At 45.4% G+C, this 21,375-nt stretch overlaps 1 protein-coding gene across 1 annotated transcript in view; it reads left to right on the top strand.

Moving 5' to 3' along the window:
* The window catches only part of LOC128666815 (cytochrome P450 2G1-like), a 154,392-nt gene that overhangs the window by 56,735 nt on the left and 76,282 nt on the right, over nt 1-21,375 (top strand). The window contains exon 5 of the mRNA XM_053721610.1: nt 183-359. Within this exon, the coding sequence (XP_053577585.1) occupies nt 183-359 (177 nt within the window). The remainder of the gene's footprint in view (nt 1-182; nt 360-21,375) is intronic.

Raw genomic sequence — 21,375 nt, 5'->3', positions numbered from 1 at the left:
TTGAATGTTTCTATTGTGTATTTGCATGGTAAATCAATTCGAAATAATGTATTATGTTTTAGAAAAAAGAAAAAAAAAGAAATATATATATATATATATATATATATATATATATATACCTTCTCATTTATTCTGTGATGTTCCTTTGGGCTAGAACAAACTTCCTTTTTAATTTTCCTTAGCTCTATGAAATGTTCCCCAGGATCATGAGATATCTTCCAGGAGATCATCAGAGGATTTTTCGACTCACTGAGAACCTCCTAAATATTGTAGAGAAGAAAGCTTTGATGAACCAGAAGACTCTGGATCCAAATAACTCCAGAGACTATATTGATGCTTTTCTAATAAAAATGGATAAGGTAGGAAAACATTTTCAGCCACATTATAAAACAAGAAAGGGCTGGTAAATGGCAAATGAGGTTTAATACTAGTAAATGCAAAGTTTTACATTTTGGAAGTAAAGATATGCAGGCTACTGTAGTGTTCTTACTATTGGGTCACTGGTGAGATTTTATACTGACAACTTGACACACTGATAAATGTACTAATTTATACATATAAATAAACAGTAACAAGCTCTGTAGCTTATATCCATATATACCTTTTATAAGATTATGGGCTCCCTTTATTAACCAGCGGATGCTGCTTCGGAGGCCATCATTCAGGTTTGCCTGAAATGGAAGTTAAGAAGCAGCGGTCAGTGAGCAGGGGGCGGCATTGCACAAGCATTTCACCAGAAATGTTTGTGCAATGATTAATGTGGACAGCGTATGCTTTCTGCGTTTAGCGATATCTAGCGAATAATCTCCGCTCAACACTTAATAAATCGACCCCAATGACTGGAACACTATTCTATAGAACAAACTGTCATCGGACTCTCGGGGGCAGTGTGATCTCAGAGGAACTGCACAGTCTATATTGGTTACTGATATACAGGCATAATGCACATACACTGTCTCTTATGTTCAGGGAAATATTTCCTCTGAGAGGGGCAATCACAATCCTTGTTGGTGATGATAGAATTTACTGCAGGCAAACATCTGTGTACACACTGTACTGTTACTAGCTCAGGCAGCCATCTTGTTTTCTACCCAGGAACTGATTCCCTCAGAAACTCACCAATTGGAGCTAGCTCCGCCCACACACAAAGAGACTGACAGTTCTGCCCCTCTGTTATTCTCATCACAGCATAAGACATGTAATGACAAACACCAAAGCTACCTATTATTTAAATGAGACTAGACAGAGGCAGCTCTTGAGTTAGTGAGGCCTTAGGCAAGGCTCAAATTTGTGGCCCTCGACACAAATAAAAATCCAAAAATTAAACAAATATGAATATGAATTGCTTAGATTTTTGCAGAAATCTGTCCATATGTGCATTAAAAGTTCACCCAAACCCTTCCTATAGGGTCGCCATATTGCCACTTAAAAACAGGACACATATGAAAAACACATGTGTCAGGGCTGTTTAAAGACATGTTTTTAATAATATACCATTATAAGAACCCTGACATATGTATTTTTTATATGTGTCCTGTTTTAAAGCGGCAATATGGCCACCCTAGATTTGGCAAATATTCAACCTGAATTAAAGGGACATGAAACACAATTTTTTTTTTCTTTCTTGATTTAGAAAGAGCATGTAATTTTTTTGAAATATCTTTTTATTGTTGTCCAAAAAAGTAATACACACATTCTTATCGTTTACAATTTGTGCGGGTGTAGTCACATATGATACAGTTTACAACATCCATTACAAATTATACGCTGAACCTTACAGTATACACATAATGATTCACATTAGTATCAGTTGGGTGAGAACATGATATTTTCCTTTCTCATCCGCACTTTGAAATCTATAGCAAGTAGTATTTTTCAAGTCAGTGTGATTACATTTCTCAGACGTACTCTTTTTCCAATACCTTTATCATAATTAAAACTCAATCTAAATCATATCTAACCTAACATAAACATAACATAACTAAACCTATTCCAAAGTTGTTGCTGCTGCTTCTGGGGCCTAGCGGTGGGAAAAAAAAAGAAAAAAAAAAGGGGGGGGGGGGTGATGGGAATGAAAGAGGGATGGAGAAAGGAGGGGGAAGGGAGAAGGAAGAATCATCCTACATAAGTGCTTATTGTGACTTAGAATAAATGTGTCCACTCCCCCCTCAACTCTGCCTCTGTGAAGAGAACTGAGTCTTTAAATGGCGTCAGGATTAGCCTTTGGATCTCTAGTTCAAAGGTAAGTATGAGTCTACGCCATTTACGTAAAAATAGGCCCAGCCTGTTCTGAACATCCATCCTAACATCCATTTGTTCCGTAAATATCTGTGATCTGAGTAGATTCCTAAAGCTCGCAAAAGAAGGGCTTTTCCTTACTGTCCAATTTTTTAAGATACATTTTCTAGCTAACAATATTACTAGACTCAGTACAGCATCTTGTTGTCTGTGGTGTGGGTCCCAGTGTAAGAACAGAATAGTTTCTGGGCGGAGTATGAGGTGTATCTGTAAGGACTGGTGAATCCAATATTGTATTTTACCCCAGTATTGTCTGACTGCTGGACATTCCCACATATAATGTAGGAGAGTAGGTGCCTCTATCGCGCATCTCACGCATTGATTAGGGCGTGTGGTCACCCATTTGGCAAGTATTCTCGGAGTGAGATAGGCCTTATGAAGGAAGCGTATCTGGGATTCCCTGAACATGGCGGACAATGTGGCTGATTTAGTTTTTTCGAGACCTTCTCTCATGTCCTCCCACGTAATGTCACCAATTCCCTCTCAAGCCCATCCCACAAGCATTGAGTCCCTTGTGCTCTGCGCTCGTTGTTGTAGAAGAGTCTGATATATTTCAGATAGGGAGAACTTACCCATTTTATACAATGCTTGTGTGATGCGGAAGGGAGAACCCTCCCAAAATTCCGGTGCGTTTCGAAGCAGTGTATTGATATAATGGCGCACTTGTAGGAAGGCAAAGAAGTGTGTTCTTGGTATTCCAAACTCTCTCTGTAAGGTACCAAAATTTTTTACCTCCTTTGTGAGGGGAACTAATAATTGTTGAAGTGATCTCAGTCCCTTCCGTTCCCAGACCAAGAAAGGTTGGGTTTCCGAGCCTGCCGGAATCTGGATTTTTGACAATAGGTAGGTAGCTTGAAACATGGCAGGATTTCTTCAGAAATTTATGAGCCTGGTGCCAGGCCTTTAATGGTTCGCTGAACAGCATATTAAGGCCCAGAGCCTTCACAGATTTCATGTTCGAAACATGAGGTAGGTACGCTAAGGAGATGTCTCCCAGAACCGCCTGCTCCAGGGAGGGCCGACAAAAGTGGTGTGTTCCCACCTGCCAGTCCAACACCAGTCGTATTAAAGCCGCCCAATTATACAGTCTGAAGTCTGGAAAAGCCAGTCCCCCATTGAGAAAACCCATGCTCAGTTTTTCCCTCGAGATTCGTGGCTTTCCTCCTTTCCAGATGAAGCGAGTCGCTGCCGAATTAAGCATTTTGACATCTGATTTGCTTAGGAGCAGGGGGAGCATAAGAAGAGGATAGAGCAGGCGAGGGAGTATCACCATTTTGAGGAGGTTGATCCTACCTGAGAGTGACAGGGGTAGCGATCTCCAGCTGTTCATCTGCGCCTGTAGTTTTGCACACATAGGTGCCAGATTATTAGCGTACAATTTATTGGGGTTAGCGGAGATTTTAATGCCAAGATAGGTGATATCATGTTTAGCCACTGAGAATGGGAAGTCCCCATCAGTGCTAGCTTTCCTGAGAAGCCATAGAATCTCCGATTTATGCATATTAATTTTATAGCCGGATAGCAGTCCGAAATCAATGAGAGTCTCCAGAATACGCGGTATATGTGTGCGCGGATTTTGGACAAACAGGAGCATATCATCCGCGTATAATGCCAGATGTTGTGGGTGTCCTGCCAAATCTATGCCAGGGAAAATCTGTTTTAGCTTAATAGCCAATGGTTCGAGGGAAACATTAAAGAGGAGGGGTGATAAGGGGCAGCCCTGTCGGGTTCCCCTGTGTAAGTAAATGTTCTCTGAGAATATATTATTGACAAGTATATTAGCAAAGGGGGCTCGGTACAAATTTTTAATAAAAGTCAAAAATGGGCCAGAGAAGTGAGCCTTGGCCATGGTGTAGAAGAGGTGGTCCCACTCCACTCGGTCAAAGGCCTTCTCTGCGTCGAGGGACAGCAGGAAGGCCTCCGTGTCACTTTTCCCCTCACCATCTCCCTTCGCGGTCCAAAAGTGCTGGATGACCTGCAGGACCCTGCGAACATTGACCACTGATGATCTCGCATACATGAATCCCGTTTGGTCCATGTGTATAATGTCAGGCAATATAAATTTTAGTCTTTCTGCCAATAAAGAGCATGTAATTTTAAACAACTTTTCAATTCACTTCTATTATGTAATTTGCTTCATTCTCTTGATATCCTTTGTTGGAAAGAAGATCTAAATAGGATCAGTAGCTGCTGATTGGTTGCTGCACATAGATGCCTTGTGTGATTGGCTCACTCATATGCATTGCTATTTATTCAACAAAGGATATCTAAAGAATGAAACAATGATAATAGAAGTAAATTGGAATGTTGTTTAAAAACATAAATTATGCTTACCAGATAATTTCATTTCCTTCTGTATAAGGAGAGTCCACAGCATCATTCCTTACTGTTGGGAAATACTGAACCTGGCCACCAGGAGGAGGCAAAGACACCCCAGCCAAAGAAAAAATACCTCTCCCACTTCCCCTATCCCCCAGTCATTCTTTGCCTTTCGTCTCAGGAGGATGCAGAGAAGTGTCAGAAGATTTCAGAGTTGTTCCTCAGGAGGGATAAGTGCCTTTCTTTATGGAACTGGAGTTTTAAGTAGTCTTGTCAGCCTCTCAGTGAGAGCATTGACAAAAGTTAAGAGTCTGGAGATGCAGGAAGAGTCTTTCTGCAAACCCTTCCAGACTTCATGCTAACAGCTACTTAAGCAACAAGTGTTGACGAGTTTCACTGTCTGCTTTCTTCACTCAAGTCCATGTCAGGAGCGATGCTACAAGACTTTCACACTTGAGAGGCTGTGTTTCTGTTCCACAGCACGGATTCTGGTAAAATTGTTTAGATTTTTACTTATGTTGAAAACGCTAGAAGACAGGGTCACAATGTGACTCCTTTTATCTTTATAGAATCATGGGTTAATATCTCCTGAGGGAGGTTATTGAACAGTGGGGATGAATCAAATATGTTTTCTTTAATTTATGCTGCTTTATATGTGAGATTTATTTTGGGCTCATAGACTGTCTGTTATGCGGTAACGGAACATACAGGTTTTTACTTTCACTTTGAACGCTGTGCAGCTTGTAGCTTGGCGCGCTTTTTCTCATAGCAGGGTCAGTCCTGCATTGCTCACCACGTGACCAGGTATGGCCGTTTTCTCTTTCCAAACCAAACTAGCTGTCAGCGAGGTTGCTTCTTCTCTGATTGCCTGGGTCTAGGAGGTGGTGAGTGCCCCAGTCATCGGGGGTATAAAGGTGCCGTTTTTGTGAGAAAATAAAAGTGTATTTATTTGTATCCTACTATTGTTAGCGTAAGCTATGGAGGATCCTGATATGCTTGAGGGTACTGCCTCTATTCCTAACAGTAATACCTGTCTATATTGTGAGGAGGCCTTAGTGTGCCCGCCCTCTCAACTATGTTCCATATGCATCAACAAGGTTATTATGTCTGAGAAGGTTAACCCCTTTAGTACGACTGAGCCGTCCACCTCTGAGGACTCGCCGTCCCACAAGGTACATACCGATCAATCATCTCCATTGTCACATGCAGCTTCCCGTAGCACAGAAGCTTAACCGCGCAGTAAAAAACGGCGGTGTCTGGAGGGGAGGAGCCAGCCAAGGAAGAACATGGCTGCTTTTGTGTGATGCTCCGGAGCAACTAGTCTCGGTGGAGGGTCTGAGGGGGAGCCATCCCGGCCATTGAACAATGTAAAGGCATGGAAAAATGCGATTTAACTAAGAAGCAGTCCTAATTATACAGAAGAGCGCAAACAGAGCTGAAAATGTGGCTATAGGGATAAAGCTGCGGCCCAGCAATGACACTCCTCACACTCTAGTAGTGGAAAACACAGCTACGCACGATAGCCCTGACTATAAAACACGACCCTTGAATGCTTACGGAACCCACAGCAAGACGCAACAGCATTTGAAAACGCCGGGAAAACCTAAAAGCAAGTATAAACTGTGTCTCTGATAGTCTATATAACAAAGTGGGACCCGAAAAGTTTATTCACCTGGGGGGCGGCCTGCTGAGCTGGATGGGAGCATTACAATTGCAGCCACCATTATCCCCTATTCATAGCCTATCATTACTACTGCAATTTCAGAATTGTCATATACCTTATTAAATGGCACAACGTCCTGTGCGCACGGCATAAAGAAATAAATATTTAGACGACTGACTGAAGCCCCACGTGCGTTTGGGGATTGGGCCTTGCACACCAGGTCCACACCCCCACAGGTGCTTTGCAAATACATCACAAGAGGTGTGGGAGGAATAGCTTTTTAAAAGAGACTGCATATATTATCTAATACGTTCACCAGAACCCTGACTGACAAGCCTGTATTCGTTTAAAAAGACATTACCTTTAATAAAGCCAACATGGCGGCTCGGAACAAACCTAAAGGGGATAAAAAAGCTAGGTCAGTAACCGCACAAGGGAACAAATTTAATGCCTTTTTCAAACCCCTTGGAGGGCCAAGCATTGGAAATGTAGATCCAGCAACAACAGTCAATATGGATAATACAGAATACACTACATCTACCACAGAGGATCAAGCTACAAATATCACCAAAGCAGATCTTAGCTCTCTGCCTACCAAAGACGACCTCAAGTATTTCATGGCCCAAATGAATAACACTATAAAAGAGGGTTTGGCAGAAGTGAAACGAGAAGTAAATGCACTGGGTCACAGAGTTCTCCATTTGGAAGAGCAGATCGAGGAGACATCTAAGACCTCTGACAACATGGCTATTGCCTTGGAACAACAGAACTTCACCATATTGGAATTGCAAGCACAGGTAGAAGATCTTGACAATAGGGGCCATCGTCAAAATCTCCGTATCAGAGGGGTGCCCGAACAAATTCAACCTGCACAAATCCCATCCTACCTACAAAACCAAATCAAATATCTTCTGGAACTGAAAGCAGATGACAATATTCCAATAGATAGGGCCCACCGTGCATTAAGGGCTAAGCCTCCCCCATAAGCCCCCCCCCCCCCCAGAGACATTGTCTTGTGTTGCCACAAATGTTTGGATAAGGAGAGAATACTTCAGGCTGCACGGAAAAAAACTCCTATCATGTTTGGAGAAGATTCCATACAAATATATGCTGACCTCAGCGCACTTACGTTCTCAAAACGTAGAGAAGCCAGATATTTAACCCTACACCTCTCAGAGCTGGAAATCCCATATAGAGGGGGTTTCCCATTCGCCATAAAAGTAATGAAAGGGGACAAAACCTTTATATACAAAGATTCAGAAGACCTGGAAACCTTTTGTACACAGCTGGGAATTCCTCAGCCGTCTCTCCCACAACTAAAAGAAAGTAATAAAGAAGACAGAGCCCACCTAGGCCGCAGCGCCCTAAATGGTCTACTATTCCAAAAAAAAAAGCTAGACACTTTTCACCGTCTAACAACCAGAATGGACATCCGGTCATTTCCAGACGGTTTTGGGATACACTCCATAAATATTTCATGAGACTGACCAAAAACTTAAATATACTGGCCATTAGCTACATTAACACTCATTTAGTCCCCCCCCCCTGACACAACCAACTCCTGAGACAAAGTCGGTACCTACACCGACCAGAGGTTCATTACCCCATCACTGGTAGCCCAGAGCAACCAGTTATTTAGTGTTTTAGGGATATAACGTTTTTTATATCCCGACTAATACTAACCAGATGTTATCTATAAGATTTTTTAAGATCAAGGTTTTGATCTTACACTCACCATAATATCACAAAACACGAAGGGCCTCAACTTGCCCACTAAGCGTTCAGTTGCCCTTCGTTGCTTTGCTAAGCACAAAGACTCAATTATCTTTATACAAGAGTCCCATTTTTTTAAAGGCTGCAGAACCCAAATTTTCATCTAAAACTTACCCCCTGGGTTTTTTTTAATTCTCTCTCTACCGGGAAAAAAATGGGGTGGGCATCCTTTTCCATAAAAATATCCAATTCACATTGTTAAACAAAGTTATGGACGATGAGGGTAGAATTTTAATCCTGATAGGCTCCCTTTTTAACAGTCCAGTAACTCTGGTGAACGTATACGCCCCCAATATCAATAAATCCAAATTCTATCGCCAGTTATTAACAATGGTTGCGGATAATAGGAAGGAACCCCTGATAATGGGTGGGGACCTAAATATAACTCTTGACCCCAAACTAGACACATCCGCAGGTAACCCCCAATCGCAAACGAGGGCACCAAACACGATATATGACTGCCTCGCACAGCTGGGGCTAATAGACATTTGGCAAGAACACAATACTCAAAGAAACATACACTTTTTATTCCCATCCGTGGACAGTCTACACGAGAATCGATTACTTGCTAATAGACAGAAACCACCTCTCCTTAGTTAAAGACTCTGACATCCAACCTACTTCCTGGTCTGACCACTCTCTAATAAGTGTTGACCTGAGATGGCCCAACCACCCCATTACTCTGTTTATATGGAGAATAGATGATTCCCTACTACACTCCCCGTCCACATTGGAATCTCTCACAAAAACACTAAGTGAATACTTCAGCATTAATGCCACGCCGGACATGAGTCCAAGCACAATCTGGGAAGCCCATAAGGCCGTACTAAGAGGAGAGTGCATCAAACACTCAGCGTTTAGGAGGAAAACATATAATAAGAACATTGCTGTGCTCTTTCAGCAGCTTCATAACCTATAACTTAGGAATAAAAACACCTCATCAGATTCTCCAACTTATACTCAACTACTACAGGTTAGACAGGACCTTAATAATATATTGACCAAAGAGGCTCAAAGAAAGGCTCTTAATATTAGGAAATTATATGCATATGAAGGTAATCGTGCAGGCCCACTCTTGGCAAAATTGTTGAGGGTCCAGACACTCAGATCCCAAATACCCAAATTGGTGACCCCAGACAACAAATGTATATACGACAGTAAGCAGATTGCTGACCATTTCAGTAAATTTTACTCAAAGCTATATAATCTTGATAAAGGTAATACACATAACCGGTTAGAGCAAATGAGACACTATATAGGGAAAGCGGACTTACCCAAACTTGAATCCCCGCAGAGGGATGCTTTGTAGGAACCAATATCACTAGCGGAGGTACTTAGGGTGATCCGTGACTTACCTGCAGGGAAAGCTCCCGGCCCAGATGGCTTCTCAAACACCTATTACAAGTCCTTCAGGAAAATTCTGTCCCCACATTTATTACAGCTATTTAACGCTCCAGACGATAAATATACACTTACTCAAGAAATGCTAACAACACACATCTCAGTGATTCCGAAACCGAATAAAAGCCCTACTGACCCGAGCAGCTACAGACCTATTTCCCTCCTCAACACAGATATCAAGATCCTGGGCAAGATCTTAGCTAATGTATTAATAAGATTCTGAATACTCTCGTTCACACTGACCAAGTAGGTTTTATCCCAGGGAGGGAGGCGAGAGACAACACCATCAGTCCTTATAGTGACGGATGTTGAAAAAGCGTTCGATCGCATAAGCTGGGATTTCCTGAGGGAAACCCTGAGATCTCAGGGATTTGGCCCCAATATGATAACCCGTATATTTAGCCTATACGCGCACCCCTCAGCAAAAGTTAAGGTGAATGGAATGCTGTCAGAACCCTTTACCATTAGCAATGGCACTAGGCAGGGCTGCCCCCTCTCGCCCATTCTGTTTATCCTCACAATGGAAGTCCTAGCGGCCCATATCAGGCAAGACTCAGAGATAAAGGGAATTAACATAGGGCCACACATTTTTAAGATAGCTATGTATGCAGATGACATCTTATTCACAATTTCAGATCCCCTGGCCTCTATCCCTAAAGTCCTTGACCAGATTGACACCTTTGGCAGATACTCAAATTTTTTAGTTAATAAGCATAAATCTGAGATCCTGAACATCTCCCTCCCATCAGACGCATTGCAATCCATCAAAAATCTGCCCCTTGAATTTACAAGAAAAATCCCTCAGATACTTGGGCATTCAACTTTCTCCTAATATCACACAACTTTTTGATGACAACTATTTAGCACTTTCCCGGAAATACACCAAGACTTGAAGGGGTGGGCAGCCAAACCGATTACTTGGTGGGGAAGAACTCAATGCATAAAAATGACCACCTTGCCCAGGATCTTGTATTTGTTCCAAACACTCCCTATTCCTATTCCCAAATGGTTTAGCTCACAACTGCAGAAGCATATTAATCTATTTATCTGGGGGAAACTTAAGAGCAGGATCCGCAGAGACACTATGTATAGGGCATGTGGGAATGGAGGCTTAGGACTGCCCTGCATTGCAGATTACTTAGATGCATAACCCTACAAAGACTAGTAGACTGGCACAGATCTAAGGATTCCAAGGCGTGGGTGGCAATTGATTCACACATACTTAAGGTCCCAGATGTAGGAGCTTTGTGTTGGATTCCTAGATACCTCAGGCCCCCCCAGTGCACAACACTGGAGATTCACTGATGTGTGTTTGATTTATGGGATTCAATAGTTCAGCGTAGAAAACACATCTCGGGTGCTCGCTCTCCTCTTTTTCCAATCCCCATGAACGTTGATACGAGGGCTAGATAAGGGACAACAGAGATTAACAGAATGGGGCTATACCATCCCTCTCAAAGAGTTCACCACACAGGGGAAACTTAAAGGCAGAGAGGACCTGGGGTCGGTGGCTGGGGGTAGGTACTCGACTTGGCTCAAACATTCTCAACTAGCGCACTTTATCCATACCTCCCCATTCAAACAAGATTTCCTAAGAGACCTCACACCTTTCGAAAATTACTGCACCAAACTAGAAGGAGCAAAGCACTCATTATCGCTGGCCAGAAAATTAATACATACTGAGCACAAACTACAACTCCCTACATATACACACAAATGGCAACAAGACCTAAATACTGAAATATCAAAAGATGAGTGGCACAAAATATTTCTACAGACCAAGCGAGCTTCAACTTCCCCCCAATCACTTGAATTAAATTTTAAAGTCCTGATGCGGTGGTACCTCACCCCTTCAAGGTTGCAATCTATCTACCCCAATGCATTAGAGAAATTCTGGAGGGGCTGCAATGAAAGGGGGAGCTACCTCCATATGTGGTGGTCTTGTACCAAAATAAGACCCTTCTGGCAAATGGTGGAAACATACCTATGCTCTTTGATCTCCAGGGAGTTCTCTTTGACACCCAGACTAGCCTTACTGAATGACCTGCCAAAGCTCCCCTGCAAACTTAAGCTCACTTTACTACAAATAGGTCTGACAGGTGCCAAAGCTGTGATAGCCCTCCACTGGAAAACTCAATATTCCTGACAATATCTAACTGGACTGAGAAAATATCTGACCTGTTGGTCCTGGAGGAATATGGTTACACCAAAAGGAAGAAATTAAACTTCCTTGCAGAAGTACGTTTCCTCTGGGAGGACTGCCTTGCACGCTCCGACATAGGGTCTACACAAGTTTTTGGGAATGACAATTGACTGACTATTCAGATATCTGCTGTGACCTGTCCTTTTCTTCTTTTCACCTCCCTCGGGGAGAACACATCAGCCCTCCCCATCAGTCAGGTACAAATAAATAGGTTAGATAGACAAGGAAGGTTTAACATTGTCGAGAGGTTGATCTGAATAGTCAAGAAGCATGACAGGGCCGGTTGACACATATGATTAAGGAATACAGACAACGGGGAGAGGGGACACAGAGACGTGGGATGGGAGGACATGGGACAGCGGAGGTACCACACATATAAAGCATTTTTTATCGGGACACAATGGTGGGACGTGAGGTGATACAGTGTAGATTATTGAGAACATCTGAATCCCTCAATAGTAGTTAAGATTTACCATACTCTCCTCTAAGGCTCCCACACATAGGATACATTTTGACTGGCTGACAACCTTTCTTTTTCTTTTTTCCCTTCTGTTCCCATTTTCCTTTTATGGTTTGCATTGAAAATATCATCTGCCTAACAATGTGTAAAATTTAGGCTGATAGCATACCATCAGTAATAAGATATTGTGATTATGTTTTGTATTTATCACAAAGATGTACTATGCTGTATGAATGTTAATAAAAGATGATTTATAATAAAAAATAAAAATAAAAAAAACGGCGGTGTCTGAGGCCCTTAGTGCTCTACCTCGCCCTGATAAGCACAAGCGAAAGGTTAAACATAGCTTTCCGGTCCAGGGGACATCCAGTGATTTGCTTGATTTGTCTGCCTTTCAAGTATCCCAGGATGGGTCACACTCTGGATCGGAGTCTGCTACCTCTAGGCCTCCCGCTGTGGAGAAGCCAGCCTTTAGTTTTAAAATTAAACACCTACGTTTTCTTCTAAAGGCGGTTCTGTCTACCTTTGATCCCTAAATTAGACAGAGTGTATGAGGACAGGGTAGTCCCGCTAACTTTTCCTGTACCTGTAAAAATGGGGAATGTTATTAAAAACGAATGGGATAGAATTGGATCTTATTTTTCCCCTTCATCTGCCTTTAAAAAATTATTCCCCTTCCCAGACGCCCAGCTGAAGTTGTGGGGTTCCGTCCCTAAGGTGGATGGCGCTATCTCCACGTTAATTAAGCGTACTACTATCCCTCTTGAGGAAAGCTGGTCTTTCAGAGAGCCGATGGATGAAAAAATGGAAACTTTTCTCAGAAACATGTTTCAGCATACAGGATATTTATTTCAACCGGCGGCTGCTGTTACCTCAGTTGCTGGAGCTGCGGCCTAGTGGTGCGACTCCTTGACGGAATTGATCAAGGTGGAGGGTCCCCTCGACGTTATCGAAGACAGAATTAAGGTCTTGAGAATTGCTAATTCTTTTATCTGAAAACGAAAGTGTAACCACACCCGGTCACATGGTGCGCAAGGCAGGACCGCCCCTGCTATGAGAAAAAGAGCGCCAAGCTACAAGCTGTGCAGCACTCAAAGTAAAAGTAAAAACCTGTGCGTTCCAGCCACATAAACAGTATATGAGCCCAATAAATCTCACACATAAAGCAGCATAAAACCAAAGCATCGCATTTGATTAATCCCCACTGTTTAATAATCCCCCTCAGGAGATATTAACCCATGATACTATAAAGATAAAAGGAGTTACACTGTGACCCTGTCTTCTAGCAAATCCATGCTGTGGAACAGAAACACAGCCTCTCAAGTGTGACAGTCCTGTAGCATCACTCCAGGGGCTCCTGGAGATTGCAAGGCATGGTCGGAAGGAGCCATGACCTGTGGAGGAAGAGGCCCCTAATTGAGGTAGGAGGGATTAGAGGAGGAATGAGGGGAGGTTTTAAAAGGGACATGCAGAGCGGGAAAACCAGCAGACTGTTTTTTACATAGTAAGAGAGAACATCCTCTGTTGGTTCTCCCGCCCTGCATGCTATGGCTTCTGTGGAGGAGCTGTTGTGCAGGCTTCGTGAGGCGGCAGCTGAAAAAGGACCTACCTGGTTGGAGTCGCAGGTCCGGTCGCTTCTGGGGGCTTCAGTTGCCGGTCCGGAGACCGGTGGCGTCCCGCTGAGGAAGAGGTCGTCGAGGCCTTCAAGGCCTCCAGCTAGGCTGAGTCCGGAGGTGAGCTGTAGGCCGGCGGGGAAGAAGATTGGATCCGGCTCGAGCAGGAAGACAGCGGCCGCGGCCGCGGCAGAAGGGGCATCATCATCTTCTAGGCCCCAGGCGATGACGTCATCGGCGGTGAGGAGCGGCGCGGAACCGGAGCGGCAGGTGACGGCTACGACGGCCTCACAGGGGGCAACAGGTGATATTCAGCCGGTGTACGGCCGGGATGGGCCTGGGAGCAGTGGCTTGGGAGCTGGGAGGGATGTGGTGGTTCCTGGGCCTAGCGGGGTGCCGTTTTCGTTTGGGGGGGTTGTTCCTGATAGTGATAGTGAAGGGGATAATAGCTGGGCGCCAAATGTTGTTTCTGTGGGGGGGGCGGGGGGGGGGCCCTGTTATGTTGCCTCTGGATGTGTCGGCTGGGCCTAGTGAACTGCCTCAGGATGGGTTGGGTCAGGTGGGGGATGGGAGACATCAAGGGTTATTAGTAGATTGTGAGTACGGCTCTGAAGAGGAGCTTGAGGATTTTGAATTGGATTCTGGGGCTGTGGGGCTGGCACTTGAAACGTCTGATGAGGAGTTTGTCCCCCCTTCCCCTGGTGTGAGTGGAAAGTCTGTTTGTTGTTTTGGTGGTTTGTCAAATGTTTCTTCTGATATGTGTTCCTCTCCTAAGCCCCCAGGTAATCGTGGGAGGGTTAAGGATGTTGGTGTGGGGGGCTCACATGTGAGTTTTTGTTTTCCAGATGGTGCTGCGGCGGCGCAACGGCCTGGCCCGCGTCCTGGCCCGTCCGCTGCGGCGGACCTCAATGACGGCCTGGAGGAGGATTTCCTCGGCCTACACGGCTCCTGGACCGAATCAATTCGGATTGAGCCTGATGAAGGCGAAGGGGGAGACGCCTTGCAGGTTGCTGGTAGTGAGGTGAGAGGTAGGGGCAGGGGGAGGGGGATGGAGAGGCCTAAGGTACAGAGTGGAGCCAGTTCAAATACGGCGCTCACTCGGGGGGGGTGGGGGAGGGTATAGACGGCCGGTTAGGTCGCAGGCCCAGGTTGGTATTTCTAGGGGGGGGAGTAGACGACGGCCGGGGGCGGAGGCTCCCTGGTCGGGGGGTGACGGAGGAGGGGCGCCGAAGAGGGGTAGGGGTGGGCCTACGGCCAGGATGGCCAGTCTACATCAGGTGAGACGGGGGAATAGGGGTTTTCCTCCTCTGAATATGAGTTCACGTGCTGTTGTTTTGCAGGATCAGCCACGGCAGCCGGCCCAGATGACACGGACGGCGGCCATACTGCAGGAAGATAGTCTGCATGGAACGGAGCCACGTGGTGGCGGGTTCCAGATTGCTGCACGAGAACCAGCGCAGGGAGTGCAATCGGCAGAGGCGTCAACAGGTGAGACATGTTTGGTGGGGGTGGGGGTGAATGTTGCGGGACATGCTAGTGATTCTATGGCTGGGAGGGTGGTTTCTGGTCTGAGGGATTTACTGTTGCAACTGGAAGGGTCTGTACCTGCTCAGGAGGGGTCGGTGGTTAGGGCTTGGGTCCCTGGTCCGAGTTTGTCGAGTGCGCCGGCGGTAGGGAGACTGGAGGTGGGTACGGTCGTTTCACCGGGCGCTAACGTGGGTGCTCCTGTGGTGTCTCAGGGCGCGGGAGTGTCGGTGGCTGTGGTTGGTTTACAGAAACAGGTTGATGGGCCTGAAATGAGGGTGGCGGATACGGCAATGTCCCGTTCTTGTCTTTGCTCCATTGGCCCCCTAGGGATGCACCTGGCCGTGGAGGTGAAAGATAAGATATGTAAACGGGAGTTTATTGAGTTGTTTTCCCTTCTTCCGCTTGAGCAATCCTTTGAGATCCCTGAGGATTCAAAAAAGGATGTGGCCAAGAAGGAGGAAGATGAAAGGAAAAAACGTTATAGAAAATTGCCGAAAACATTCACAAATTGGTTCCAAGCCTTTGTGATTTATGCGAGCGTTTTTTCGGGTAGGTTCCCAGAGCAGGGTGGTTCTTTGTTCTGCTACCTGGATGAGATTGCGGCCGCTCAGAGAACATACGGGGGTATGGCCTGGTGGTCCTATGACGAGAATTTCCGGCAACGGTTGTCTGTTAAACCGGAGATGAGGTGGGATGACCGGGACATGGGATTGTGGTTGAAGATAATGACACCTTTGAGAGCCTCCCAGTCCTTTCGGTCAGGAGCCGGTGGTCCACCCTCGGGTGGGTCCCCGGCGTCAGTTAGAAAAGGGTGCTGCTTTGCATTTAATGAAAAGCTGTGCAAATGGGGTTCAGCGTGTAAGTTTAAACACGAGTGCTCAGGGTGTGGGGGAGCCCATTCCTACACAAAGTGTTTCAGGAAGGGTAAATCAGGGGGAACAGGGGATTCGGCTGACAAAGGGGGTGACTCCGGTGAGGCTAGGCGCGATGGAGCCCTGGCTCGTCAGGTACGCTAGACGTCGGGGTTGTCTGGAGAGAGCGGCCTTATTGTATCATGGCTTTCAATTTGGCTTTGTTATCCCGTCGCAAGGGGGCAGTCGGGTATTTAGGGGCAATTTGAAATCGGCACGTGTGTGGCCGGGGGTTGTCACTGAGAAGTTGGCAAAAGAGGTGGCGTTGGGGCGCATGGCTGGTCCTTTTGGTTCCCCGCCTATTCCTGACTTGAGAATCTCTCCGCTAGGGGTGGTACCGAAGAGGGAGCCTGGGAAGTTTAGGCTTATTCACCATTTGTCTTTCCCGAAAGGGGGATCTGTAAATGATGGTATCCCTCATGAATTGTCTTCGGTTAAATATGCCTCCTTTGACCAAGCGGTGGACTTGGTGAGAGGGGCGGGGCCTTCAGCTTTACTTGCCAAGGTCGACATTGAGTCGGCTTTCAGGTTGTTGCCTGTTCACCCGACTTCGCACCGTTTGCTGGGCTGTTGTGTGGGGGGCTCGTATTATGTTGACTTATGTCTGCCAATGGGCTGCTCCATATCGTGCTCCTTTTTTGAGCATTTCAGTACTTTCCTTGAGTGGGTGGTATCAGAGCGGACAGGCTTGTCCTCGCTGGTACATTACCTGGATGACTTTTTGTTTGTAGGACCGGCGGGTTCTCCGGCTTGTAAGAGGCTGCAGGAGGTTTGTTGTCAGGTGGCCTTGGAATTTGGAGTGCCAATTGCGCAGGAAAAATCGGAAGGGCCGGTTACGGCCCTTGATTTTCTGGGTATCACGATTGACTCCGTGAGAATGGAGTGCAGACTGCCATGCGATAAGGTGGCGGATCTGTTGGAGTTAATTGACCGCTGCTTGTCGGTAAGGAAGATTACGTTGCGGGAGCTTCAGTCTTTGGTAGGCAAATTCAATTTTGCGTGCCGAATCATCCCGATTGGGAGGGTTTTTTGCAGACGGTTGTCGCTAGCGACGGCGGGTGTGGTCAAGCCGCACCATTTTGTTCGGTTGTCTAAGGAACTGAAGGATGACTTAATAGTCTGGAGGCGTTTTTTGATGGGTTTCAACGGTTCTGCATTGTTTCAGGCACCTAGGTTGTCTAATGAAGAGTTGGGGCTGGTGACTGACTCCGCTGGTGGTTGTGGTTTTGGTGCGTATTTCTCGGGTCATTGGTGTGCGGACAGGTGGCCTGAGGATTGGTTTTCCTTGGGTCTGGTAAAAAATCTAGTGTTCTTGGAACTTTTCCCCATTGTTGTCTCCTTGTTTGTCTGGGAGGATGAGTTGTGTAATCGGTCGGTATTGTTTTCAACTGACAATATGGGGGTGGTTTACGCTTTGAATACTTTGACTTCTTCTTCCTTGCCTGTTTTGCGCTTGTTGCGTCTGTTGGTTCTGAAATGTTTGAGAATGAACGTGTGCATTAAGGCCAAGCATATTCCGGGGGTGTATAATTCTATAGCCGACTCCCTTTCTCGTTTTCAGTTTCGACGATTTCGGGAGTTGGCCCCCCGGGCAGACGTGACTGGTTGCCCGTGCCCGGTTTCCCTGTGGAGGCTTGGAGTAGAGGACTGGATAGACTGGTGAGGGCTTCCTTGGCTCCAGGTACTTGGGCTTCCTATGCTAGGGTGTGGAGGGACTGGGAGTCCAGGTTATTGGCATATGGTGTTGTTGAAGGGGGCTTTGAGCTTACGGGTTTCCTGCTGGACTGGATGAGGGAGTGGGAAGTTCAAAAACTGTCGGCTTCGGCGATGGATAAGCGGCTTGCTGCTTTGTCTTTTCGCTTTAAATTTTTGGGTGTTCAGGATGTGACAAGAGTTTTTTGGGTTCGCCAAGTACTTAAGGGTTTAAAGAGGGGCTCGGTGGGCCCCTCCCCTGATAGTAGGAAACCGATTACCTTTATGCTGTTGAAAAAGTTATATGGGATCTTGGAGGTTGTTTGTTCGTCGGTGTTCGAAATTTCGTTGTTTAGAGCGGCCTATGTTTTGGCTTTCTTCGGGGCCTTCCGCATATCCGAGTTGGTCAGCAAAAACTTAAATTCTATGGGGGGTTTAGGTTTTGCGGATGTGTTTCTTTATGACGCCAGGGTGGAGTTACTTTTGAGAAAGAGTAAAACGGACCAGCGAGGGAAGGGTAGGACGGTAGTCCTTTTTTCTAACGGTTTGGAGGTTTGTCCATGCCAGTGCTTGCGAGTGTACTTGGGTTGTCGGCCAGTAATTGGTGGGTCATTGTTGGTCCACCAGGATGGGAGACCTTTGTCGCAATTTCAATTTAGGGCAGTACTCAAAAAAGCTCTGGTTTGTTTGGGCCTGAATTCGGCTGATTTCGGGTCTCATTCGTTTCGTATTGGAGCGGCAACGGAGGCTTCCATGCAGGGGCTTTCGGAGGCTGAAATTAAGGGCATTGGTAGGTGGGGTTCTAAGCGTTTTCGCCTGTATGTTCGCCCTGAGTAGGGCTTTTTGAGGGGGTTTTTTGGGTGGTGTTTTTCAATTGTTTTCTGTGTTTCAGGTTTGAAACGTTTGTGGCTGGTCGGTCATTCGTTTATTTATTGGGCCCGGAGAGCGGCTGCAGTGAAAATGGACGGTTTACAGTTGGGTATTCCTAAGTCCCAGTGTGAAGTGAAATGGTTCGGTGTCAGGGGGCTCAAATGGGACGGATTGTTGCCTTTGGTGATGGATTATTGCAGGCATTTTCAGCCTCCTACTATCTTATTGATCCACGCTGGGGGAAATGATCTGGGTTGTCTATCTCAGAGGGATTTGGTGAGAAAAATGAAGAAGGACATTGGGAGGCTGAGGGTGTTGTTCCCCTCAATGACTTTTATTTGGTCTGACATTCTACCACGGTTGGTGTGGAGGGCAGCCTGGGACCCTGTTCGGTTGGATAAGAGTAGGCGTAAAGTTAACAAGATCATGGGGGCCTTTGTTCGGAGGCTTGGGGGTTCGGTGGTACATCATTTAGACTTGGCTGAGGTTGGCGAGGGTGAGTTTTATATGCCGGACGGTGTTCACCTGAATGATTTTGGCCTGCAGCTATTTATTCTTAATTTCAAGGAAGCGTTGTGTGCGGTTGGTGGTCTGGCGGGACTGGGCTGAGGTGTCAGGCCAGTCGGTGGCGGTGGTGCTAGCCCTAATTTACAGAATATTATGGCCAGTTGTCAAGTGTGGTGGTATGTTGAATTCCCATGGAGGGATTTTAAGATGGGGTTTTCTAAGGGCATGGGGTTCCTTAGAAAACTTAGATGGATTTTCGTTTACGGGCCCAACCACTTGCACGGTTGGGTCCAGTTAAAGGAGTTACGGCCATAGTAAGATTGGAAGAAAACGCAGGAAGGACTAGTACCGCTGGGTGGTTTTTTGTGTGGTGAAATGTTTACAGTTATTTGCACTTTATTGATTAAGTTATTAAAGTTTACAAAGTTATTTATTTGAATAAACGGCTGCGGCCAATTTATACCATTAACTAAGTCTGGTGCCTGTTATTTATGTTGGTTTCAAGAGTGGGGTTTGGGTTGGTCTAAAGGGGCCGGAGCTTGACGACATAGAAGGTCAAGGGGCTCCTGGAGATTGCAAGGCATGGTCGGAAGGAGCCATGACCTGTGGAGGAAGAGGCCCCTAATTGAGGTAGGAGGGATTAGAGGAGGAATGAGGGGAGGTTTTAAAAGGGACATGCAGAGCGGGAAAACCAGCAGACTGTTTTTTACATAGTAAGAGAGAACATCCCCCACCCGCCCGTCCCCGTATTAATATGGAGAGGAGTGTTTTTTTTTTATTTCTGTTTCAGGTTTTGTCGCAGTTGAAAGGCGGTGGTGCTAGCCCTAATTTACAGAATATTATGGCCAGTTGTCAAGTGTGGTGGTATGTTGAATTCCCATGGAGGGATTTTAAGATGGGGTTTTCTAAGGGCATGGGGTTCCTTAGAAAACTTAGATGGATTTTCGTTTACGGGCCCAACCACTTGCACGGTTGGGTCCAGTTAAAGGAGTTACGGCCATAGTAAGATTGGAAGAAAACGCAGGAAGGACTAGTACCGCTGGGTGGTTTTTTGTGTGGTGAAATGTTTACAGTTATTTGCACTTTATTGATTAAGTTATTAAAGTTTACAAAGTTATTTATTTGAATAAACGGCTGCGGCCAATTTATACCATTAACTAAGTCTGGTGCCTGTTATTTATGTTGGTTTCAAGAGTGGGGTTTGGGTTGGTCTAAAGGGGCCGGAGCTTGACGACATAGAAGGTCATGAAATGGACTTGAGTGAGAAAACAAGCAGGCAGTGAAACTCGTTAACACTGTTTGCTTAAAGGACCATTCAACACATTAGATTTGCATAATCAACAAATGCAAGATAACAAGACAATGCAATAGCACTTAGTGTGAACTTCAAATGAGTAGTAGATTTTTTTATAACAAATTTCAAAGTTATGTATATTTCCACTCCCCTTGTACCATGTGATAGCAATCAGCCAATCACAAATGCATATACGTATAGTCTGTGAATTCTTGCACATGCTCAGTAGGATCTGGTGACTCAAAAATTGTAAATATAAAATTAATGGAAGTAAATTGGAAAGTTGTTTAAAATTACATGCTGTATCTGAATCATTAAAATTTAATTTAACCTGAGTGTCCCTTTAAGGAGCTGTTAGCAGGCAGTCTGGATGGGTTCGCAGAAAGACTCTCCCTGCATCTCCACTCTCCAGTCTCTAACTTTTATCAATGCTCTCACTGAGAGGCTGACAAGACTACTTAAAACTCCAGTCCCATATTGAAGGGCAGATACCCTTCATAAGGAACTCTCCGAAATCTTCTAAAACTTCTCTGCTATCCTCCTGTGACGAAAGGCAAAGAATGACTGGGGATGGGGGAAGTGGAGAGGTATTTAAGCCTTTGGCTGGGGTGTCTTTGCCTCCTCCTGGTGGCCAGGTTCAGTATTTCCCAACAGTAAGGAATGATGCCATGGACTCTCCTTATATTAAGAAGGAAATTGTATTCTCTATCTGAATCATAAAAGAAAATAATGTAGGTTTCATGTCCCTTTAATTCCCAATTCCATAATTAGTACATTAAATTACAAGTCTCTTGTATCAGTGTCTCTACTAGATCACTGAATTTAAAATCTGTCCTCAGGAATC

Source organism: Bombina bombina, chromosome 7, assembly GCF_027579735.1.
Source record: "Bombina bombina isolate aBomBom1 chromosome 7, aBomBom1.pri, whole genome shotgun sequence".
Classification (NCBI taxonomy): domain Eukaryota; kingdom Metazoa; phylum Chordata; class Amphibia; order Anura; family Bombinatoridae; genus Bombina; species Bombina bombina.
Note: the sequence above shows the minus strand (reverse complement) of the source record. Positions and strands in the feature narration are given on the sequence as shown.